Source organism: Tetranychus urticae, chromosome 1 (genome assembly GCF_039701765.1).
Source record: "Tetranychus urticae isolate SD_2017Ah chromosome 1, NJAU_TeUrti_SD_1.0, whole genome shotgun sequence".
In the NCBI taxonomy this organism is placed as follows: domain Eukaryota; kingdom Metazoa; phylum Arthropoda; class Arachnida; order Trombidiformes; family Tetranychidae; genus Tetranychus; species Tetranychus urticae.
The window spans coordinates 26,419,494-26,443,753 of NC_142958.1; the positions used below are offsets into that span (position 1 = coordinate 26,419,494).

Here is a 24,260-nt window from a genome sequence, read left to right on the forward strand (position 1 = left end):
TTAACAATAAACCTTGAATATGTTGAATTTACTCAACAAATTATTTACATTCAAACAGAAAAGGATAATCAACTGGATATTCAAACATTCAGCTAATTGTATATTTACATTAATGGGACACCATTTTCATTTGGTAATGAAAAAAAAGGTATCCATTGACAATTGAACAATACTGTTGATTTTGATTGACAAACGTTTACACTTTTTACATAAAATAATGCATACTAGAGTAAGCAAAGTATAAATGTTCAAAGGATTTGATTGACATGATTGGATTGATGTGTGTTTCAATGTTTGGCTGGTGTTGCTTCTTAACCCCTAAATTATGTAAAAATACAAGAAAGGTTTAATTTATCATTAATACACAAATTGAACAATCAATAGAAACCCAAAAAAAGTATCAGGTTAATTTGTATTGTACAATTTGCAAGATCTGCTTGCTTGCCATTGTTTAACACAAACAATTGGATATTTGAATTTGTGTTTTCATTTTTTTCTTGCTTTCTGCCAACTGATGTTATTTGGATTTGTTGTTTGCGTTTTTGCTATTTATTTACGCTATGCACAACCAACAACTAAACAATATTAACAAAACGAATTGAATAAAACATGCATAACACCAAGAAACTTGATTCTTTCAAGGATTTTAGTTCAAGTCTAATTATCAAGTTTTCCTTTTTTTGGGGTGAGAAAGGCACTTTCGATCATCACTGTCACAGTACTTGAATCGTTTATAATCTTATTATGAAAGATCTGCACCCAATCATAATTTTCCTTGGATTATTAGCTAATCTGTGAGACTGGGTGTAAAGAAATGTGATAAAGATGAGATAGAGATGAGGTGGACACGATCCCAGAAACCAGGGTGCAACGTGTGAGATATTGAATGGTAGAGTTGAAATATGTGGAAATAACAGGGAAAAGTAATCAAGTTATATTTATATGAGTCCTGTAAGAGTCAAACAAGGTAAATATTAAATCAATGGTAATTTAACGTAATGGAGTCAAAAAAAAAGGTAATGAAAGATGGTTGATTGAGAGGTGAAGCGAGCAAGTGAAAGAGCTAAAAGTTGAAATTAATCAACTAATCAAGGAAAGCATCAGGTTGAACGAGTGGTACATGAAGGCAAAAAAGTAGGAATCAAAAAATGTCCAACTTTCCATTTGGTTAACTACACTTATTAATATATGTATTGGACTAGATAGTGAAATAAATAAACCTGCAGGGCAATTATCTAACGTTTTCTCTTAGCAAGTAATCAAGTTTGGAAAAATGTTCGTTATTTTGTAAACTGATTTGGAAAAATGTCTTGAACGGACTCCTTTCAAATGATACCATCAATCGGAATAAATGTAATGTATAAAGAAATTTTTATCGGGAAAAAAGGAAAGAAATCAGAAATAATTATTTACTTACCATCAGGCATCATTAGTTGTTTACTTGTAGGGATACATTTTTCAAACAGCTAATATTTTCACTAATTTTGAGTCGCAAAAAGACTGAATGTCGATATGTTTAATTATTTTGATTGATTTAATAATGAAAATTAAAATGGCTACATTGCAAGAATAAAGGTTACTCATATGGAGAAACAAAGGAGCAAAAGGAAGAGCAAAGAATTAAGAACAAAGAGATTTGAAAGTGAAAATTATCTAACAAGGGAAGTGACCTTGCTTGTACGATCATTTTCGATTTTTTTCGACTTTATTTTGTAGAGGACAAAAAATAATTAAACACGTATTTTTGCTTTTTTTACGCCGGTGCGCGGTTTTTGATATTTAGGTACTTTTAAGTGAGGATATTGCATTGAAATCTATTGGAGTCACTGAAAAGTGTTTCACAATTTTTATTAAGATTTTTCATTTTTCTGTTTTTCATTGTTTTACTTGCTTCTCAGTGACTGCAATTCATTACTATTTTCAATTAAAAGTACCTAAATATCAAAAACCGCGCACCGGCGTAAAAAAAGCAAAAATACGTGTCTAATTATTTTTTGTCCTCTACAAAATAAAGTCGAAAAAAATCGAAAATGATCGTACAAGCAAGGTCACTTCCCTTGTAAGCAGACATCTTGGCTTCTGTTTACCGCTTTTTTTGGTTTAACAAAATGTGTCAGAGTTTTTCTGGTTAAAACCAAGGATTATTTTTGGCTTCTGGTTAACGTTGAGATGACATTTGACAAATCTTTTCAATCTAATGACCTTTTCCACTCTTCATTTTATCTTCATGTCGTCATTATCGTCTGAGTTTTACTTTTTTCTGTCTCATGTGCTTTTCATATTAATTTCATATTTTTTTCTGTCTCCTAAGATTTCTCCTGAGATTATGTTAAGTAAATCTTTTTTTTCCTTTTTTTTCGCTTATGTTTAAAAAATTATAGCAACAGTTGATTCAACTTTCTCTATTTTATTACTGCAATGTTTTTACTTTGTTCAACATTTTGTATTCTTTGTGGGACAGTCAACTCATGATACTTTTACTGACACAATACCAAACTCCATGTATCTATTGTCACTGATACCATCAAAGTTATCAACATAATCATCACCAGCCTCATTATTGTCATCATCTTGTTCTCTATTTTTATTTCCTTGTGAATTTGTCACGATATATGTTGAAGAAAATTTCACGACAACAGTATCTCTTCATTGTCTTCATGAATTTGTTGTTGGATTGTTTCTTTTTCCATGTAATATAAATGCTAATGATATTGTAATATCATTGTCCTATTGTGATTTTTTTACAGTGAAAGTTATTATCTACACCTACAGATCTTCAAAACAAATTCTCAATATTAACAAAAAATCATTTCTCGTCATTTAGCTATTATTAGCTGAGTTATCATGACGAATACTATTGACTTAATGGCTTTTAATCATACCTTTAACATATTTCGATTCAACTTTTGATTTCAAACTTTCTAAGGAGAATAATTCTTCTATTCTAATTGATGGTCAATTTGCGTTTAATCGTCTTATCATCAATAGTCGATTAAGGCATTTTAATTGAGACTTGATCGAGCGATTTAAAGAAGGAGGAAAGGTGAAAAAAGGCATTCGATGGAAACGAAAAAGGTTAGTTAAATCTTATCATTACCAATTGGATTGTGATTCGATAAATTATTTATGAAATCATCAACACATAAATTTGATGTAAAGCAATAATAGCAAGCTTAGGGATGAAGTGTACAATTAATAACCTTGATCAACTATTCAATCAAATGAAGCTACAAAAAAAGAATGAAAATCAATTGAAACAAAACTCACAACGAAATGATTATGCTTTATAAAAAAAGTTGAGTTAACATTGATTTTGAATTGACATCACATTGAATAGTAGTTACATTAGATTTGAAATACAAGAAAAAATGTGTAAAGGTGTAACATTAGAGAAAGGTAAATGAAAATTTTTACCTTTAAAAAATTTCTTAAAGACTTAACATTATCTAATGTATCAAGCATTATCCAAGTCTGTGTAACATTGCTTTAAACCCAAAGCTTAAGATTATCATCTTTCAAATAGTATGTGGTCTTCGGGCTGACCCAAGGTCAAAACTAGTAAATCGTCTATCCATCTATCTATCATCGATAATATTACTTGGAAAAGTTTTCAATTACATTTATCATGATCGACTTTTTCCTCATCTCATTTATTACCTTTTCCATCTTCATCTTATTTTCTCTGCTTCAAGCTAAAAAACCAATGCATTTGTAATATCCAGTATAACCAGTAATTAGGGCAACGGGACTCTTGACCTTTACTTGGGTCAGAATGATGAGTCACAAGAAATGGAACCAGAAGTGGTTTTAAGAGTAGGTTAATTTTACTTTTTTTTTGCACTTCAAGTTAATGTTAGCCACTTACTTTGTGAGTGCAAAATAAAGGTAGAAGAAGGTAAATGATAATATTATTTCTGAACATAGACTTTTCAATGATTTTCTAATCCATCAATCTTAAAAATGAAAAAATCCTTGTACATTAAACCACATCAAACCCATCACAATCATCATTAACAACTTCCACAATAACCAGCAACATCTAACCAAATCTAATTTACCATTGATGAAGGGAGAAGAAAAACAATTTTTAATCTCCACAATCAAATCGATCACAATTGAAATTTAGGTTAATCACTTTGAGGTACTAGAAAAATTTCTAACGAGAAAATATCATTGCAGTTTCAATTGGTGTTCAATTATGATATTATGGTTATAACTGACTTGACATCATCACAATCAACCCAATTTGGGAAAACTGTTGGAAAATGTAAACACAAATCAATGTAAAAATAAATTGATTAGTGTGTTTTGATAAAGTCTAATAGTTTCCACTAATTCACGTTTCATATTAATTATGATGGTAAAGGTAGATATTGATGAAGCTTTTTACTGTTTCCCAGCATTTGCTAAATCGGCAATAATGATTACCGATAAATAATTAGAAATGGAAAAATTGCATATTGATTGTTTTCCTTTGATTTTTTTTATCAGATGGCTGTTAATTTTCAATGGATTTACCTTTTGTTTGGATCCATTTGGCAGGATAACTGTAAACACAAATACTTTCCATTCAATTTGCCTGTAAATGTGTCCAGAGGTTGACAGTTGTCTTCGCGATGAGCTGATCAAATTACGGAACATGAATGAGAGAGATTTTCGCTTGCGTTTACCATTGTAGCGTAAGTCAGGCAAGGACATACAATATTGGTGACAATCAAAACCTTTATCATTAACTTGATATGATTTACGATAACTTAAACTAGACATGGCGATGGTTAAACAGAAGCAAGGCTTCAACGGCAATTATTCCGGATTGGCTGGACGGTGTGTAATTAAATATGGTATAAAAAAGGAGTCAAGTTGGAGGAATCAAACGACTATACAATCATTTGGATGAACAGCAATCAAAGGCCTTGGAAATCCAAGATGTGGTCACAATTATTCCATTATTGTTTAACTTGGAATGTCCATTTGACAATCACTTGGCACTTTAATACAAAAATTGACACAAATATTGACAAGCAAGGCAACGGGATCCAATGGAGATCATAATATCCTCAATGTGTGCACAATCAACTGAGAAGACGATTCAACTCGTTGCCAATGGTTAACATTTTTAAATTTAAACATTCAAACAATTAAAAAAACGGTCAACTCACAATGTAATGCAAGTAAATGAGTAGATTGGATGAGACTGTTTGTTATGAGAGGGAAAGGAGGAGACGATTAATTACGGTGTGGATTAATTATCAAAAATCATTGGTGAACTGGGTAAGGACAAAGTGCAAACAAGTGATAAATGATAAGTATGGTATGATTGCTTTGCGGTGTCAAACAATTGATTGTTGATTAGAAATTAGTTTCAAAAAAACAACGTAATCGATTCACAAATGAGAGAAAAAAATGCAAACTTAAAAGCTGAAATCGCAGCAGCAACAGTGATTATAAGCTGAGCGAATGAAATTGAATCTTGACGAAATGGTAAACATTGAAAAAATGAAAGTAAAAGTATGGAAACAGGGAAGTGAGAGAGAGAGAGAAGAAAGTGAGATGATGATGAGAGAGAAAGAAAGGGAAAGAGAGAGTAAAACTTGTTTTATCTTCTTAACTTTCGAACGTATTTCTACTTTATAATCAGCTTTCGTCTTCTCATCTCAAGATTTGTGACTCTACATTGGGCTAGGTTATTTACAGAGGAAATAACGTCATCTTCATTTCTCTTCTTTTTTTAATCGTTTTCATGTTGTTTGTTGTTTTTTAATGGCCATTTGATGATGATCTTATTAATGAATTAAGGTTTGATCATTGTTTTTGCTGGCGATGATGATAGTGATGGCCGTAAACAAGAAGGAAAAACATTTACATTGGGATTTTTGGCGAAAGTAAAATGAAAGTGTTCAACATAGATTAAGATATCAAAAGATTGTCAGTGTTTAAATTTGGTTTTAAAATTGGATTTGCTCATTAAGGTTCGATGATTTAATGATGATGCCAGTAATCTATTTTAACTCATCAGCATATTAATACAATCAAGTTAAAAGAGTAAATTACTTAATTTGAAGACTTGAGTTTACATAGGATTGATGGTTTTAATGTATACAATTTTTCTGTTGGTTTAAGGGTTGGAAGCCTTTTCGGTAATGAAGGTTCGCTCTCTCTCTTTTAATGGTTTACATGGTTTTCGCATTGTTTATCAATTTGTGGATAATGAATTGATGTTGAATTGACAAAATTCAAGTCGATCTATCATTTCCATCAGATTCACTGTGAGAGTCAAATGGTCATCAGTCCAGTTCAGGTTTGAGTCTACGTTAGGGTTCAACTTTTCTTGATATTCGCCTTTTGCCTATTCCATCTCTTTTAATATTAAGATGTATTATGCATTTCATTCAACCAATTATTAATTATATTATAGCTTTTGGTTTGTTTTTAGCGGAAGAAGAGTTACCATGATGTTGTTAGCAGTGATGATGATGATGATTGAAAAGAATCATCCAAAATTCCATCTAATCATTCAAAGTCTTTGAATGTGATGGAATGAATTGTATACAATTCATGCTGGAACTTGTTTCAACTCATGGTAAAATGTATATGTTTTTCTTGCTTATTTACATGTTTAAACACCTCTACACTTGATAAAGCAGATCATTAAAATTGAAACAGACGATGAAATGTAGAAAAAATTATCCTGAATTTTCTTGAATAACCATTCTTTGGCCAAGTTTGTCTGATTTTGAGGAGCGCTCGGTTGACTTTTATTAATGTTATATATTTAAAATATATTAATCATAATTATTTATACAGTCTTGATTTCCTTTTCTTGTTCCATCTTTATAGATGTTCCTTGTGCCAATTGATTTTCAGTTGTTTGTTTTTTCACTGTTGATTAAAAATAATCAGTTAAAAAGGAGTTGGTTTTAATTTAATTGAATATTCAGTGTTACCTGGAAAGTTTTACGGATACAAAACTGTTTTTCCCATTTAACTTCATTGTATGTGTTTGTTGTTACTGAGAATCATGAAAATGCTAATGATGATTATGTTGATGATGAAGATTAGTAGATTTATCTTGTAGCTTCAACAGTCAAAATTTGGGAATTTAATTGTCTGTATCGTTAAAAATGAATTTTTTTGGTGTAAATAACAGCAAAATCCAAAAGGACCATCATCTTCCTGAGTTGTTGGTTGAGAAGGAAAGTTATCTAATAGAAATGGATAATAGAAAAAGAATTAATTTCCTTTAAATAAATTTTTTTAACTCAAAATTTACCATTAATTTATACATTTTACTCACATTCAATTCACTTTCTAATTTGCTTGATGATTATGATTATGATGATCATGATGATCTTTCCAGATGATGGTACTTGATTCCAGTTAAAAATGATCAAACCCTGTTATAAGAATGAAGAAAAATATGAAGAAATTATTTTATTGTACATTGTTGTAATTATAAGTTACATTTAGTTGACAATAATCAGATCATAATTGGAATTGAAATTATTAAGAGATAGAAAGAAGAGAAAAATTACTTACCTTGCTTCAATGTAAGTGATAGATTATATCATCAGGGTGTCTTTTGATATACATATACATGTAAGAATATATATATTTATGATACAATATGAATTAAATCTGACTTTTGTTGTCTCCTAAATTACGGTTCATTATCATGATTAACATTATTATTGTATTTGTTCACACTCATCCTTCTTTTGATTGATAAGTAATACCATTTGATGTTGTTGGATCCTTTTTGTAATACATTTTTACTTTCACTTTTTTTTCCTTGTCTTTTTGTCCTCCTATTATGACGACACAGTGAATGGTTCGTTAGATCAGAATGAGCTCAACAATCTTCATGATCAAGGAAGCTGATGATAATGGTTAATATTGATAATAATGGTGACCATCAAAGAGACAAAAAAGAGAAGCCAAGACGAAGTAATTGATAAAACATAGAAGATCACAAATAAAAAAGCAAGATGTTAAGTAACAGCAACATGTAAGTTCAGTTGACCTGTTTCCAGATTCTTGATTATTACCATTTTCTGGTTCAACAGCATCACAGATTTTCAGGTCTAATAAATTGTCGCAAATTAGATACAAATTTTAATCATTTATACTTGATTACACTTGTTAATGTATCAGTTAGACGATATTGTTTTCCTATCAACAGCTTCCATCTTTACTCTGTTGCTAATCACAGGTCAACCGGTATCTTGGTAACCATTTTTTTCTCACATAAAGACAAACTTTCTCGATAACCAATGAAAACAAACAAATTACTCATAAGGTTAGGCGTAAAATATTTTATGCATTTTTTGTCACTTCTTGGTTTGTTGATTAAGTTTAATTATGCCATTATTTTCGGATAAGTTCAATCCTCGTCTATCTAAACCTCGGAAAAGTAATCCAATTGGGTCTCGTTCCTTTGTTCCAGAAAAATTGGATGAAAGTTATCAACTTATTGAATTTAAATCATTGAATTTGGACCTTGGTGATCAACTTATGTTACACTTTGATGAAACCAAAGGACAATGGATCAATGAAGAAGATGAAGATGAGACAGCGGCCAGATTAGCCAGCAAAGAAAGCAATAGCAATAAAGCTGAATTGGTTAAATTGAAAAAGACGATCGAAACATTGCACGAGGAGAATCGAATGCTTAAGCTTAAAGTAGAGCTACTGGTTGATCTGGTGAGTAAACCTGACTCTTTCTCATTCAAGATATATCTTTGAATTGTATCCAAAGAGGAATTACCCTTTGATTATATCTTGATTAGTTAATTATTGTTCAATTTTCTTATTTGGTTTTTGTATTTACTTTTTAGGTAATTGAAAAAGGGGAAACAACTGACTAACGGCGGGAGAATTACCATTAAACAAAATTCAAAAACCACAGCAACCCAAACCTGCTGTTTGAAGATATTGCTTGGATTCAAAGCTGTTTATACTTGCTTTCTCGTGTTTTTTGTGCTTTTATTCATCATTTTTTTTACAAGTTTATAAAAATGATAACTTGTGTGTCATTATGAGTTTTATATTCACATTCATCAACATTTAAACTACCCGAAATCAATAATTTAAAAGTAGTATATCGTGAAAATAATTATACATTGGTTTGGGTTTGTTTTGAAACTTGATCATCTGTTTATCTTTTAAACCATATTTTTTTCTCTTGTGACTAAATGTTCAATCATAATATTTATCTTGATCTTAATCGTTGAAGCCTAAGGAATCTTCGTAAATTTTTCATAGTCATTATCAAGGTAAGTAAATCTTAATTCAGTATTCATGCTTTTCAGTATTAGAGTAATCTCACGTTTTCTTCTTTTGTTTCATCAATCTTTTTGTCCAGTTTCAATCTTATCTAAAGCAGCAATAGACATAGAATGGATAATCCAATTATGGTTGGACCTACGGATAGTTACCCTCTTCCATGTGAAAGAATCTTACCTGACTGGCCTTGTGTAACTGAAAGATATTTTGAGCCTAGGTTTTATGCGCCAAAATTAACCAAAAGAGTTCCTATTGAATGCCATATTGGCCATCAATGTGTACTTTTTCATAGCAATAGGTTGGTTTATCATTCATGTAATCAATATCATGTTAATATTCTTGCATATCATGCAGTCTTAGCTGTTCTGGTCCTAAGAGATGTTAACATTTTGATAGAAATTCTCATTCCATGTTGCATACTCGTCTTCTTTGACCGAAATTTCTTGATTTTTTTGAAATCACTTCTTATCTACCGGTATTGTTAATCATTATTGTAAATATTTGATCATTTTTGTTATCCTTTTATATCTTCAATTGATTTCACAGGATTGGAGTGGTTACTCTGGCTCATAACCATCCTTTGCTTACTAATGACAGTCCAGTAGAGAAACTTGATTTTCAAGTAAAAGACAACACAAACCGACTTGATAACAAAGTTTCGGGTAAATGGAAAAAAGGTGGACAAAGAGTTGACCAGAATTCTCAATTGTGTATCGCTACATGCAAAGATGGAACTTCTTATGCAATTTTCGCCTGCATGAGAGGCACTCTGATCGAAATCAATGAGAAACTTTTCACTGACCCAAACATTTTACGACAAAAAGTATGTAAAGCTCAATTATCAGATCAGGTTTTTAATGCAAATCTCACTCTGGTTGAGTCCAGAAATAATCATGCTAATCTTAAATATTTTATGTCTTTGCAGCCATGGTCAGAGGGTTACATCGCTATTATATTTCCTTTGGTGAAAAGTTTCAAGACCGAAAAAGAAAGCTTAATGTCGTGGACTGATTACAAAAAATTTCTGGATGAATCAGAACCAAAAAATAACGAAATAACTGAAAGTGATTCATAATTTCACTATAATTATTTATGGCCTCTTTGGTTATGGAACCAATTATTAACTATTCATGGTCATCAAATTACATTTCTGGACAATTTTGTATTTAAAACTTTTGATATGTGCGCAAATTCGGAGGAACTCATTTCCTAATATGGAAATAGCTTTCAGTGTTTTGCTTGTCTTGTAGATTCATGTCTTGTGAATTTTGTGTATTAAAACTCGGTTATTTTGCTTTTTTCTCCCCAGATGTCTCTTTTTATTCTTCTATGTTTACCGATTTTTGTTTATTTATTTTCATTATTTTTGTTAATTTAAACCTTCAAATGCTCGATTTATGAAGGTAATTTTGATTTCCTTGGTTTCATATCTGTCCTGTTAATGTTATATACAGGGTAATTAATCTAATTATAGCAATGGGACTGGTCAGAAATCAATAGTGAGTTCTTGAGAAAAATCTTGACACCCTTTTCTTTCATCCGACTCTTGGTATTTACAATTTCATTTGTGAGTATTTACTTTCAATTGTACCGTTTGATTTACCTTTCACTTTTTTTATCTTTATTTGATCATAGAATCGAACAAATAGATGAAACGACGACAAAAAACCTGTAACACAAAGTGTAATTAATAGCCTCAATCAATACATCTGTAATAACTGAATCAACTGTGAGCTTCCGAAATCTTTGTGAACAAGTGATCCATCAGCTGAAAAGGAATATCTCTAAATCGAAGGCTGAGGACCCTTTCATTTTTCCCTTATCTTCAACTTGTTTCGTTTTTTTGGCTTCTCTATTAATCAAAGTCAAATTATTGTGAATAGATGTCTTCGTCAGAAAAATCTAGGCCTTCCCAGTTACAACCAATCTTCACTAGTAAGGCTCATGTCTTCCACATCGATCCCCAAACAAAGCGATCTTGGATACCGGCGTCTTGTCAAGCTGTCAATGTATGTTTTTTTCATGACCCAACGCTTAATATTTATCGAATTATCTCGGTCGAAGATAATAAACCAGTTATCAATAGTACTGTTACTCCTAGGATGACATTTACTCAGACCAGTCAAAAATTTGGTCAATGGTCTGATATACGTGCAAATACTGTTTATGGTCTTGGATTTGCATCTGAAGCTGAATTAAATAAATTTATTGAAAAATTTCAAGAAGTTAAAGAAGCATCTCGAAGTTCGGCAATTCATAAAGGACAACAGATCAATGGTACACATTCTGGTGAAAGTGGACCAATTATTTGTCCAATGAGCAAAAGTCCGACACCTCATCGAAGTACAACTGTTTCATCAAGTACAGGTGATCCAATGAACGAAGATATTTTAAATACTCATGTAAATGTTTCTGGTGCTGGTGAATTGTCCTCTTTAAATACAAACTCTTTGCCCATTGAACATAACGAAATAAATTCATCTTCCGGTTCTCTTAGAGGAACTTTAGTTGCTCATCAGCGAAGCCAAAGTTTATCTGGATTACAGGTTAACAAATTGATGAGCGAATCTCCTAAACATAGTGTTGCTGGGGCCAAAGAAAAGTTAGGCTCAACCATAATGCTTCCACAATCTAGCACAGAAGCTCAACTGAAATATGAAAATGAGAGATTAAAATTAGCCTTAGCTCAAAGCTCTGCGAATGCAAAAAAATGGGAAATTGAGTTGCAAACATTGAAAAACAACAATGCAAGGCTGACCGGTGCTTTACAAGAGTCAACGGTTAACGTTGAAGAATGGAAAAGACAATTACAATCATTGAAGGAGGAAAATGGTAAAATGCGAATTCGTATTCTTGAATTGGAAGCTAGTCATGGTAATCCTGAAGCACTTGAAGAATTGAGCAAAGAAATGAACAATTTGCGGACAAGTGCTGCCTCATTGGATTCTGCAATAAAACAAAAGGATAAAGAGATAGAGCTATTAAAGAAAAGCTTAGAGTCTCATGTACAAGTTTATGGTGCCAGTCAAAAAGTGGAAGATAAATTGAAATTACTGTTAACCGAGAATGAAAACCTTCGAAGTCAAGTTAGCCAATTGCAAGACCATAGTGATATATCTAAATTCTCAGACAATGCTCGAAAAGGAATGTTGGATCAGGTTAATCTACGTTTGGGACAAAATATTCAAGAATTACGAACAATTCATCAAGAATTTAGTGCATTGCTCAATACCTCCTGATTATATCCTTGTGAATTATACACCATAGCAAACTCAAGCAACTCGCATTAATATTATGATTATTATATGATTGCATCGAACCTCTCATTTTCGATGCTTTCACATATTTCTTTTAAAGATTTTTTTCTTCTCTCATCTTCCTCATTTTCATCATAATATCAACTATAATCGAGGTAAATCATGATCAAGATTCTCAATTCTCAACTAAACAAAAGTCGAGTAAACACTATTACTAATCTATTAAATTGACAATTAGTTTTAGATGTTTCTGTTTATTTACACTTCTATCTACATTTTTGTTAGCCATAATAATCAGTTCCTATTATGGAAATATCTTACAATGTTTTTGCTTGTCTTGAAAGATTTACCTGAAATGTAATGTAATAACAAGACAAACATTTTATTAAAAAACAGAAATTCGCTTTTTTATCTCATCAGATGTCCCTTTGTATTCTTAAACCCATTCTTCACGTCTTTAAATTTTATGAAGGCGATTATGATTTCCTTCATGTGTCCTATTTTCTCGACCATCGACAAGAAAGTCAGGTTTGGTTTAATTAGAGATGAAATCCCACGCTCAGTGAAGGAGTATAAACCAACTTTAGATTTACAATGAAAATATCAATTTTTGCTAAAATTTTTCACACTTACAGTTCGATCGAGTTTGACTCTTATCCCGAAGGTTGTATTCACCATTCAATGTCCTTGCTAACTTGAAATGGATTGTTATAACATTACTTTAAAATAACGAATGAGTATGAAAATTAAAATATCAAGCAAAGATGCAGACAATTGAAAGGATTTTAAGAGAGATTACGAATATTAAACGAGAGAGGATTTGAAAGGCCGTTGCATCCGATATTGTTACGAGACACTGATTACAGTCCACAAAATGGTACTAAAAACCGATGAGAATGGCGATGAGTATTTCAATGTAATCAAATAATGAGATTTGTTCAAAGAAAAATTATACAATAATTTTCCTTGTTTTCTTACAGTATTATGATATTAGTGAAGTACAAGATGATACCCTGAAATTTTTGTCTGATTTCGTCGACAACTTTCTCCATACAATCGTACTTCAATGTCTAATCATTGGTCTAGTATTTTTCATCTTTCTTGTGCTTTTATGGATTTTTTCACATGATGTTTGTATCCCTTGTGTGGCCTGTTTTAACTCTAAAGGCGCTTGGCTTTACAACATTATTTTGTGTTTTACTTGTGGTTTGTTACGTAAACCAGGTTAATATTGTTTATCAATCTTTATTGTTTGCCGTCCATTTGATTGTTACTAATGACTAAATTTTAATCTTATTCAAGCATTCAGAATTGTGGAAAGATATTGTAAACGAGATGGAATATTCTTGCAATATAATGATTACAAAGAGAAGATCAGAAAATTTGATGAAATGGCCAAGCTAGTGGATGAAAGCGATAAAGGTCTAATTGACAAAGTATTGCAGAGCTACAGGTACAAGTATGATCCATACCGAATTGTAACAGAAAGGGAAACCAGAATTAAAATCAAAGAAGAAGAGAAAATGAAAGCCAAAGAGAAGGAGAAGGAAAAAGAGAAAGAGAAAGTAAAAGAGAAAACGAAAGAGAAAGAAAAAAATACCGGAATCTTGGCTGGAATCGTAACCAAAGTGAAAACAACGCTGGCTTCGAAATTTCGGGGAAAAGTTACTAAACGAGTAAAGAAAAAAAGAGTTAAGAAAAAGTAAACTCTGATTCTTCAGTTAGTGGACTCTTCATCCTTATCCATTGAAAAAAATTCAATGCAATTTGTTTTCGGTCATCTTTGGGTTTCATTTGAGATTAAGATATGAAATATGATGAAGATTAGTCCTCATTGATGGATAAGTTTGTCAATGTTCATCAGCGGTTTTACTTTTAGATAAAAATTGTGCCACCGAACGATATTCCAACAAAATTTCTATCATTTCTGTGCTCTTTGTTATATCCAGATTTCATTTTGAAAGCACATTGTATCATGTTTTGACACAACAAATTTGGTCCTTACTTCTTACAAAAGTGGTTCCTTAGTCGTTAGTTGATCATCTTAAGCATGATCCAAATGTAAATTTGGGAATCTTGAACATGCTCCATTCCTCAGAAGCTTCTTCCTCTTCTCTCTGAAAAATCTCAACACTAAATCCACTTGGCCTTCTTTTTTCGTTTCAATTGGAACACATATGATATCATAATCATCTGGACATTTTTAACAAACATAGATGAATCGGGGATAAAATCAAGAAACTAGATCAAACTCTAAATTTATAACCAATGATTGGTTAGCAATGATCAGCTATTCAAAGTTAGCTCGGTAAGAAAAATGTATTTATGCACTAAAAGCAGAGCTTGGAGATATTAATAATTTTTGGATTCATGTTCAGTTATCTTTATCGGCATCGGAGATTAGATGTTGTAATTTACAACTGTAGAGTTAGAAAGAGATATTTCCATCGAAAGTAGTTACCAATTTGTCATTAATTGTTGGATCTATTTCAACTTTGATTACAATATTAGTATAGCCTTTGCTCCAAATGAATGAATGAAAAGACTTTTCTGGTTATCTTGGGTCTTGTTTGGCTATTGTAAATATTATCTGGCATTTGTGTATTGACTAAAGTCTTTATAAAATGACTTGTAACTGTTACAAATGTATTCAAAACTAATTATCGATGGATTCACAGTAGAAAATTGTTTTAGGATTCAACATAATATTTTAACAAAAACTAAAATTTTTGAATGGTTTAATTGAAGCAAAATAAACGGTCAAGGGAAAGTTTGAATTACAATAAGTTTTACGCGACTTTAGGTACGCTTTAGTAAAACGTTTTTAGTAAAAACGTTTTACTTTTTTGAATGTTTTTATTTGAGACAATTTGATTGATATCGATATTGAAAAATGTCCATAAAAGTGAATCGATATATCGAAACTGTAAAAAGCAGTGAAAAAGGATTGATGTTCTATACCATCAAACCCTGTCTCGTTTCTACAATCTTTACATTATTACATCTTTAAACAATTAATTTTTTCTCTTTAAATCATCAAATATGGCCTCTAATGAACCAACAGATGACACTCTTTATCCAATCGCCGTTCTAATAGACGAACTAAGGAACGAAGATGTTCAGGTTAGCCTCTCCCTTTTCTTTTACTCCATTTTGTTTATTTTTCTCATTTTTATTACTTATGTTTATCTAACACCCTTTTTTCAATCTCTTTTACTTGTTACAGATTCGTTTGAATAGTATCAAGAAGTTATCAACTATAGCGTTAGCCCTTGGCGTTGAGCGAACCAGAACAGAGCTGATTCCATTTTTAACTGAAACAGTTTACGACGAGGATGAAGTGTTACTCGCCCTTGCTGAACAATTAGGTAATTTCACACCATTAGTTGGTGGTGTTGAATATGTTAACTGTCTTCTTCCTCCTCTTGAGTCACTGGCTACTGTTGAAGAAACCGTTGTTCGAGAAAAAGCTGTAGACTCACTTCGTAACATCTCACAGCAACACTCTCCACAAGACTTGGAGAATCATTTCGTCCCTCTAGTTAGAAGACTTTCTGGAGGTGATTGGTTCACCACGAGAACATCAGCATGTGGTTTATTCTCAGTATGCTATCCACGAGTTTCAGCTCCTGTCAAGGCAGAGCTCAGAAGTAACTTCCGGGCTTTGTGTCAAGATGATACCCCTATGGTTAGACGAGCTGCAGCATCCAAGCTTGGTGAATTTGCTAAAGTTTTGGAACCAGAATATCTAAAATCCGAGGTTATTTCACTTTGGTCCCATCTTGCTAGCGATGAGCAAGACTCTGTTCGCTTGTTAGCTGTTGAGGCCTGCGTGTCTCTTGCCTCTCTTTTGTCTCAAGAGGATCTCGAACAACAAGTCATGCCAATACTTAGACAAGCAGCGGAAGATAAATCTTGGAGGGTACGATATATGGTTGCTGATAAATTTGTCGAGCTTCAAAAGGCTATTGGACCAGAGTTAACAAAGACAGATCTAGTTCCTGCATTCCAAAATTTGCTCAAGGACTGCGAGGCAGAAGTGAGGGCTGCAGCTGCACAGAAAGTGAGAGATTTCTGTATGAATTTAGCTCCTAACAGTCAAGAAAGTATAATCATGAATAACATATTACCCTGTATCAAGGACCTGGTCGCTGACCATAATCAACACGTTAAATCTGCCCTCGCATCAGTGATCATGGGTCTTTCGCCAATTTTTGGAAAAGTTAACACTGTTGAACATCTTTTACCATTGTTTCTTATCCAACTAAAGGATGAATGCCCAGAAGTTCGATTGAATATAATCTCAAATCTTGATTGCGTGAATGAAGTTATCGGCATTCAGCAACTGAGTCAATCACTTTTACCTGCAATCGTCGAATTAGCAGAGGACTCAAAATGGAGAGTTAGACTTGCAATAATTCGTTATATGCCCTTGTTAGCAGGTCAATTAGGAGTTGAATTTTTTGACGAAAAACTCAATGGATTGTGTATGACATGGCTAGTGGACCAAGTATACGCTATTCGAGAAGCTGCAACACAAAATTTGAAAAGTTTAGTAGAAAAGTTTGGCGCTGAATGGGCTACTAACACAGTTATACCCAAAGTGTTGCAGATGTCTAAAGATCAAAATTATCTACACAGGATGACATGTTTATTCAGTATCGATGGTCTTGCTGCTATTTGTGGTGCCGATATAACGACTAAACTTATGCTTCCAACTGTTTTGTCATTAGCAGAAGACAGTGTTGCAAATGTGCGGTTTAATGTGGCGAAAACTTTACAAAAAATAGGACCCATATTGGACCAAAGTACCTTGCAAGGTGTCGTAAAGACTGTCTTGTATAAGTTAGTAAATGATCCGGATCCTGATGTTCGTTATTTTGCAAATGAAGCAAATCTCACCTTATATTAATCTGGACACTATATTGATAATGGATGAGGATGAAAAATTTATTTGATTTTGTTTGGTTCATACTTACAAAAAAATCTACCGAAATGAAAAAAACTGTTTTTCTTACAAATAAACCGCAAACATTCGATGTAACCCTCTAATAATTATAGTGATTATACAGTTAAACCTTTCGAGTTTGTCACTACTTTTAAGCAGTCTCACGCATTTAAATCTCATCGGTTATAAAGTGATTCGGTAACAAAAAAATCTTAAATTAGTGAAATTAAAAAGGCCATTTTTAAGCTTAATTGTTGATCTAACTTTTTTTAGCTCCAATGTAGACTTGTGCGTTAATTTACCCTGTAAAGCAATGACAAGCTCAAATGAATCAACTGTATATATCGACTTTACCAAAGAGTTAATAATGATTTAAATGATAATGTGTCATTCATAAAATAAAGTCATTTCAATTCACTGATTACCATTTGTTTTGTTTCAAATGATCGCCCAACATTGTCAATTAAATTATTATTAACCTTTGCTTGTTAATAATTAGCCATTGAATTTTGCGAAAAACATGTAAAACATTCAATAATTAAACTTAAACCACAAATTGATTTGGATTCAACTTTCACACTAGGAGATAACATTTTGCAGCAAAGCATGGAATATTCAAGCATCATGATTTTGATTCAGTAGTTGCGACGTTTTGGGAATTGCATGATAAACTCAGAAATGGTCAAATTTCTAATATAATGAGAAATTAATTAACTTTTTGAAAAGGCTCGATATAAACTTGTATATTTTCACAGCAACTTGCAATCAATTTACAATTGCCAATTGCTTTTTCGTCACTCACCTATTTTTGGATCAATTTGAGACATAATTTAATAATAACTCAGGATGAATAAAAAATAAGAATAAAAGATAATTAAATATATAGTTCTGACTCAATTTCAATTCATCGACACTTGACACTGATAAACCATAGTCTGTTAACAGAAAATCAACAATTTAGTTGATCAACAAACCCATCTTTTCAATTTTGTTTCCCATTAAAGTAAACAGTTCAGAAAAATTGACAAATATGAATCAATCTTTGATTTAGATTTCAAAGTGCATTTTTTTAAACAATAGCTTCGATTAAAATCAATTCTAATACAAATTTTAATCATGATTATCCACATTCAAATTGAAATGAAGCATATTTTAAATATGAAATGAACACCGACTTTAATCAATAAATCGATTTTGGTTTCTCTTTATCACATATTTCGACTGTTTCTTTCTTCACACAGAAGTGGTTCCATAGTCACTAGTTGATAATCTTTGGCATGATCCAAATGTAAATTTGGGAATCTTGAACATGCTCCATTCTCAGAAGCATCTTCTTCCTGAAAAATCTCAACATGAAATCCACTTCGACTTATTTTCTCATTCTTTTTCTTCACTCTATTTACTAACATTGTAGTTATTAATAATAACTTATTATTTACATAAATATCTAATACACATTGCTAGTATTAATACAACTAATTATTTGAAGTAAAACAAATCAATTGGAGTTAAACAAACAATTATGAACTATGTCCAATGACAGCATATGTGGCTACAACAGGAGATGCTTTAATGAATTGATTAAGCTTCATTTAAAAAAATAATCAAAATCAAGTTTAAAAGTATTGCCGGTCATTTTTAATTTAGTTTGTATTTTCTTTACCGAAGAAATGAAGAGTATAATTTATGAAATGAGTTTATAAGCTTCTGTTGCTGAATAATCATTTTTTTATTAATAATTTAATCATATCGAGTCAAAATCTTATTCATTCGCTTTGGATGCTGATCTTAATTATAAAAATGACATTGAAAATGTTTATAATTATGCTGATGAGAGTAGAATTGTCAGAATGAATTAATTCATGCAAAGATGGAAATGAAAAGGTATATTCGGATGACTATCCATCTTATTGTTAGTTTGCTTTCAAATCTTATGAATGAAATTCAAGTCTTGAAGATTAGAAGCAACATTTAGCTAAAATCCACTGATTCAATTTAATTCTTATAAATGTGATTTATTTTTGATTCCTCTTTCGTCGATATAGCAATCAACATAGTACCACGATTATGGTTAGGTTAGAAAGTCATAGTTAATAAACAACAATCAATTCCAAGAATAGTTCATGAGTTGAACCCAAACTCTGCATAATTTGCGCTGTGAAATGGACTTTTCAGAGAAACAATCAAATTTCATATTTAAATTAGATGAAACATGAGAATTGTTTGCATGTATGTTGTCTGGATATTAAGAGTTAATAATTTATTAATATTTTGAGATGAATCCATTGTTTTTACATTTTTATTATTTTGGCTTATTTGAAAGTGTAAAACGTTTTTCACTCATAAATGCAAATGTGTAAGCTTTTTCGCTCTCATAAATTTTGATTATAAAAAGAAAACCAAAGAATTGTGAATAGAAGTTGATTTTGAAGTTTTGATAACGTTTTAGAAATGAATATAAACATGATATCACGCTTGGAAAGCAAAAAAATTAACCGAGCGAGTGTCTCCATTGGCACAGTGAACGTCAGCTTCGCAAAAAACATTTGATGATGTTGATGGCTGATGAATAGAAGAAGTTGATGCAGTTGGATAGTTGTGGGTCTTTTGAGCGTACGATCCTTTTTGAGAATTGGTTGATGAAGGAGAGAATGGAGATTGAGTGAGATTAGTTTTTTTGTTTGTTGATATCAGAATACCTTGAGTATTACGAGGTGGTTGAGGTGGAGAGTTGGCAAAGCTCGAGACTTTCTTATCTCTTTGGCTTTTATTGTAGGGCAGTGAATCATAAGCATAATTATCCGAGTCTTCCTCCATTATTGGACCCTGTTGTTGAGCCCAAAGAGATGCAGGATGAATCGGTGGATGAGACATTAATGGTTTACCTCGATCAGATGAATCGGTGTAGCGCAATGTTAATGAACCTTCCTCTGATACAACTGGCTGAGAGTGACTAGGAGTTGAGGCGGTGGAAATGTATTGGAAATTTTTGGATGGAGATGCAGATAAATAACCCGTTCTTTGGAGAACTGCTTTCTTCTCTTCTAAATTAAGGTATACATAAGCAATTGCGCAAACTATAACCACCAAGATTACAGCAATCGATACTGAGATCACGACCATTGAATTGAGATAAATAGGAACTGATCGATCTTGCCTATCCAAATTGTTCCGGTCAGAGAAGCTTTTAAATACTGCAAGAAAAAAGGGAAAATATTTCAATGTAAATAAATCAATTTGAGAAACTGCAAAAATGGTTTAAGAAAAGACACATAAAGTGCTTGATGGTGTAACAATTTACTGAAAATCACTTGATTGATGAGGCATGGAATGAACCATTCTAACTATAGCTAGGAAAATTTATAATCAAAACAAATACTTTTATGTCTATAAACAGTAGTTCATTTTTCAGGAAATGAGTTGCTTACTTGATAATTCATCGAAGATGATGAATTATTTTGCTTACTGCACTTAAAAATATCTTTATCAAAAATTTAGTATTTTTGGGCATAATCAAGAATTTAACATCTTCAAGTGAACATGCAATGGACAAGTTGTTAAAAACAGAATATTATATCCAAGAATTTATTAGAACATGATTAATTCATATTCAGATTAAAGAATTTATTGCTTAGTGTAGAGTGATAGCAGAGAGGTTACTTACATAGGTTTTTACCTAAGCCTTTCATAACTGCACCAAATTCATTGTAACTAATTGTTCCATCACCATCTTTGTCATAAGAAGCGAAAGTTTTCTCGTAATCATTTGTCCTTCCATCCATTTGATCAGCCATACTGATCTAATTAATCCAAAACTGGTGGTGAAAAAAAACTAACCTAAAATTAGAAACAGCATATGAATGAATAAAGCGAAGTACACTTCGAATTTTCAGTGTGATTAAATATAATTGGTGTTTATCTATTTTTCAAGTCAGATAAAAATTATCAACCAGCAAGGTTAATTGCAGAAATAAAATGATTAGTAAAAGGTTTTGTACAATCAAAAGTTTAGCTAATAAAAAGTATGTAATCACACATATTCGATAAAAGGTTCATAAAAGAGCAAATTAGATACTCACCTTATTATACAGTTGCTCGCTAGTTATCCATTTCAAGTAACAAGATAAAACTAGATGGCTCTAAACGGAGACAAACTAGTGAAAATAATACTAATAAAGACCAAAAAATTACAATTAACTCAAAATAAATTAGGAAAAATGATTGAAAATAATGTCAACACACACCTTGCAGAGATTTAATATTAAAGAGGCAAAGGACATACATTCAAAAGGTGCAGCCATCTATTAATGCTTAATCCAGTCAACCCTAGTTGCTTCGACAGCGATCATCTCGATACATTTTGTTTGTTTTGTCTACTCTTGTAATCCATAAAAATCATCAGTGTGAATTCAATGCAAATTTTACAGTGATAATGTTGTTTAGATTAGAGAGGGTAAATGCGAATCAGCTAGTTTGAATTTAGATAACTTAGATTTAAAGAGATGATTTTCATATCACAATTGGATTAAATATCAAAAAATTGAAATGGAGTCGATTCTGAGCCAACTTTGTGAAATGTAAGAAAAATAATGAATAAACCAGAAAGAATGCAATTCAGCAACATATTTGATTTCAGCGAAGATTGGTTTGATTGTCGAGAAAATCTATGAAATTTTCTGTTGAAGAGAAGAGTTAAATTAACACTGAATCATTGAACGAATGATGAAAGACATAAAGATAATGCAAACTACTTTAAATGATAAATTAGTGAAAGATGATTTTGCATGGTAATTTAAGCTCAAGACTCGAATTGATTCTTGCGAGGATAACTAACAGAACTAGATAATGATTGATGGTTTAATCATTTTCGTCATGTATTGGAGAGATTTTGCATTGATTGTAATAAGAAAAATCATTCTTATTACAATCAGTGAAAAAAAATAATGAAAGTTTAATGATTTTGCAGACACAATGGCCCTAAGATTGTCCAAGTCCTTGAAATGATTAACTAATGAGTCGATTGCGTGTTCAATGATCCTTGCAAATAAATTTACTATGTGCTTGAACAATTGTCAATACTTGTCATGGTTTGCTACTCATTGATTAAGATGAAACAAGCATCTAATTATGGTAAATTGTAAATGCAAACACAATTGAAAAGAGATAAATAAATAAATTAAGAAGGAGCTAAAATGAGTCGATATTTATGAAAAAAGTGAGCTTAGTCCGTTGATTTATAAACAGACATCAAATATTTTGAAATACTTGATTGTTTGCCACCATCAGCATCATCGTTCATCACAAAGAAGACGATAAAACAATCTTTTCTAATTCTCTTTGAAGGTGAGACAACATATGATGATGCGATAATGGGAAACATTTGGATTAAAGTGTTCATCTTGATTGGACTAGTCAGTCTCCGGAGTCTCCCAGTAAAGGTAAATTGTTTCCAATAACTCAATCCATATTTAATTATTGATCTTTAACATTATTTTGGATATTTTTCTCTCTTTTCTGTCTTTCCATCCTAAATTAGTCTTCACAATGTATAATGATGGGTATGTGCGATCAAGCAGCTTTTGGACACATTCCCTGTGTCCATTCAGGTCCTCCACAAGCTTTGTCTGATGAAGCTGCACGTTCAACACTCAAGGAAATATGTCCCCATCTTGCTGGTGAAGCATCTTTGTGCTGTACTCCTGAGCAAATTGAAGATCTGAAAAGTCACACCGAGTTGTTTGGACTTTTCTTGAAAGCTTGTCCTTCGTGTTTCGCCAACTACCAGAAGCTTTTATGTCACCTTACTTGTTCACCAAGTCAAAGCGATTTCATGAAAATATTGAGAAAACAAACATCAGAGGATGGCAAAGAGGAAGTTCTGGAGGTTGATGTCTTCTTACATTCATCCTTTGCGACAGGATTTTACGATTCATGCAAGAATATAACTCGCTTTAATGAAAGAGTTATAGATGTTTTCTGTAAGCCTTGGGGAGCAGATAAATGTACACCAGAGCGATTAATGAAATATCTGGGATCCGATTATGGTCACATTGGGCATTCACCATACCAAATTGATTATGTTCTGGACACGGCAGATAGTCACAAGTTGTATGATGAAACTTTCCAAGTCACCAAATTGCCAGCAACAGCTTGCTCTGAATCTGCTAATGGTCAGCCTGCCTGTGCTTGTGAACATTGTCCAGCAGCTTGTGGATAATCCAATGGTTGATTCTGAACAATAAAAACAAATTACATTCGATATTAAAATTAATATCAAAACATATTTTTATAGCTTTGGGCACTCAATACCCTTTTTACTCTCATCAAACTGTATATTTAAGGTTCCTCATTCATATTAAATAATTTGCATTTTATCCATTATTGTGAGCAATTATTAAATTCATTTTATCCCATAAATTCCATTACTTCTAACGTTGGTTTTCCTTGTACAGTTAACAATCAGATAGTTTCGAAGAAGGTAATTATTATTTCCAACAGAATACTATTGAAAAGTGATTAAAATTTGTCTCGAAATTATAAATTAACATCGAAAATTTCCTATTCAGTTGTTCGTTAATATTTCTAGCAATTAAAATTTTTAGAAGCAAACACGTTAACTACTCAAGCTGAATAGTTTCTCTGACATTTAACTGCCTTATCAGGTTTATTGAATGTATCAATTTTGCTTTCCAAATTTGGCGGTGAAAATTTTTGAGACCACAAAATAACCGGTTGCGATAAACTAGCGGTGAAACAATCAAGGTTACTGGTAT

At 31.9% G+C, this 24,260-nt stretch overlaps 8 protein-coding genes and 2 long non-coding RNA genes across 12 annotated transcripts in view; 7 read left to right on the forward strand and 3 right to left on the reverse strand.

The window, feature by feature from the left end:
* LOC107364468 (uncharacterized) overlaps nucleotides 1-5,497 on the reverse strand; it is a 48,546-nt gene extending 43,049 nt beyond the window's left edge. Inside the window, exon 1 of the mRNA XM_015931816.3 lies at nucleotides 4,519-5,497. Within this exon, the coding sequence (XP_015787302.1) occupies nucleotides 4,519-4,767 (249 nt within the window). The 5' untranslated portion in view covers nucleotides 4,768-5,497. The remainder of the gene's footprint in view (nucleotides 1-4,518) is intronic.
* Nucleotides 2,127-5,256, forward strand: LOC149094854 (uncharacterized). The gene is made up of 2 exons (XR_016198253.1): nucleotides 2,127-3,075; nucleotides 4,492-5,256. It is a non-coding gene; the product is annotated as an uncharacterized LOC149094854 (long non-coding RNA).
* Nucleotides 5,498-5,956: 459 nt separating the features above from the next.
* Nucleotides 5,957-8,084, reverse strand: LOC149094855 (uncharacterized). Its single transcript, XR_016198251.1, has 4 exons — nucleotides 7,537-8,084; nucleotides 7,295-7,394; nucleotides 6,945-7,202; nucleotides 5,957-6,879 (listed from the first exon to the last, which is right to left on the reverse strand). It is a non-coding gene; the product is annotated as an uncharacterized LOC149094855 (long non-coding RNA).
* Nucleotides 8,085-8,358: 274 nt separating this feature from the next.
* On the forward strand, nucleotides 8,359-9,031 carry Cby (beta catenin antagonist chibby). Its single transcript, XM_015931994.3, has 2 exons — nucleotides 8,359-8,700; nucleotides 8,835-9,031. The coding sequence occupies exons 1-2, from the start codon at nucleotides 8,359-8,361 to the stop codon at nucleotides 8,862-8,864; spliced, it is 372 nt and encodes a 123-aa protein (XP_015787480.2). The 3' UTR covers nucleotides 8,865-9,031.
* Nucleotides 8,933-10,583, forward strand: LOC107364570 (protein Abitram). Its single transcript, XM_015931993.3, has 4 exons — nucleotides 8,933-9,272; nucleotides 9,362-9,580; nucleotides 9,829-10,105; nucleotides 10,208-10,583. Exons 2-4 carry the CDS (start codon nucleotides 9,396-9,398, stop codon nucleotides 10,355-10,357), a joined length of 612 nt encoding a protein of 203 aa, XP_015787479.1. The 5' UTR covers nucleotides 8,933-9,272; nucleotides 9,362-9,395; the 3' UTR covers nucleotides 10,358-10,583.
* Nucleotides 10,584-10,610: 27 nt separating this feature from the next.
* LOC107364568 (homer protein homolog 2) lies at nucleotides 10,611-12,950 on the forward strand. Of its 2 annotated transcripts, none has more exons than XM_015931989.3 (2): nucleotides 10,611-10,849; nucleotides 10,918-12,950. In XM_015931989.3, exon 2 carries the CDS (start codon nucleotides 11,166-11,168, stop codon nucleotides 12,519-12,521), a length of 1,356 nt encoding a protein of 451 aa, XP_015787475.1. In that variant the 5' UTR covers nucleotides 10,611-10,849; nucleotides 10,918-11,165; the 3' UTR covers nucleotides 12,522-12,950. The 2 variants fall into 2 exon arrangements, with proteins under 2 accessions (XP_015787475.1, XP_015787476.1); XM_015931990.3 differs by having other exon boundaries at nucleotides 10,611-10,781.
* A 325-nt stretch (nucleotides 12,951-13,275) lies between these two features.
* On the forward strand, nucleotides 13,276-14,435 carry LOC107364569 (uncharacterized). Its single transcript, XM_015931991.3, has 3 exons — nucleotides 13,276-13,455; nucleotides 13,520-13,763; nucleotides 13,842-14,435. Exons 1-3 carry the CDS (start codon nucleotides 13,414-13,416, stop codon nucleotides 14,243-14,245), a joined length of 690 nt encoding a protein of 229 aa, XP_015787477.2. The 5' UTR covers nucleotides 13,276-13,413; the 3' UTR covers nucleotides 14,246-14,435.
* A 1,044-nt stretch (nucleotides 14,436-15,479) lies between these two features.
* On the forward strand, nucleotides 15,480-18,043 carry Pp2A-29B (Protein phosphatase PP2A regulatory subunit A). The gene is made up of 2 exons (XM_015931984.3): nucleotides 15,480-15,662; nucleotides 15,766-18,043. The coding sequence occupies exons 1-2, from the start codon at nucleotides 15,582-15,584 to the stop codon at nucleotides 17,449-17,451; spliced, it is 1,767 nt and encodes a 588-aa protein (XP_015787470.1). The 5' UTR covers nucleotides 15,480-15,581; the 3' UTR covers nucleotides 17,452-18,043.
* Nucleotides 18,044-19,717: 1,674 nt separating this feature from the next.
* On the reverse strand, nucleotides 19,718-21,739 carry LOC107364588 (uncharacterized). 2 transcript variants are annotated; one of them, XM_015932013.3, is made up of 4 exons: nucleotides 21,567-21,739; nucleotides 21,152-21,324; nucleotides 20,187-20,681; nucleotides 19,718-20,108 (listed from the first exon to the last, which is right to left on the reverse strand). In XM_015932013.3, exons 2-4 carry the CDS (start codon nucleotides 21,279-21,281, stop codon nucleotides 19,957-19,959), a joined length of 777 nt encoding a protein of 258 aa, XP_015787499.2. In that variant the 5' UTR covers nucleotides 21,282-21,324; nucleotides 21,567-21,739; the 3' UTR covers nucleotides 19,718-19,956. The 2 variants fall into 2 exon arrangements, with proteins under 2 accessions (XP_015787499.2, XP_015787498.2); XM_015932012.3 differs by having other exon boundaries at nucleotides 19,718-20,681.
* Nucleotides 21,740-22,760: 1,021 nt separating this feature from the next.
* LOC107364589 (uncharacterized) lies at nucleotides 22,761-23,861 on the forward strand. The gene is made up of 2 exons (XM_015932014.3): nucleotides 22,761-22,925; nucleotides 23,024-23,861. Exons 1-2 carry the CDS (start codon nucleotides 22,857-22,859, stop codon nucleotides 23,702-23,704), a joined length of 750 nt encoding a protein of 249 aa, XP_015787500.1. The 5' UTR covers nucleotides 22,761-22,856; the 3' UTR covers nucleotides 23,705-23,861.
* The last annotated feature ends 399 nt before the right edge of the window (nucleotides 23,862-24,260 follow it).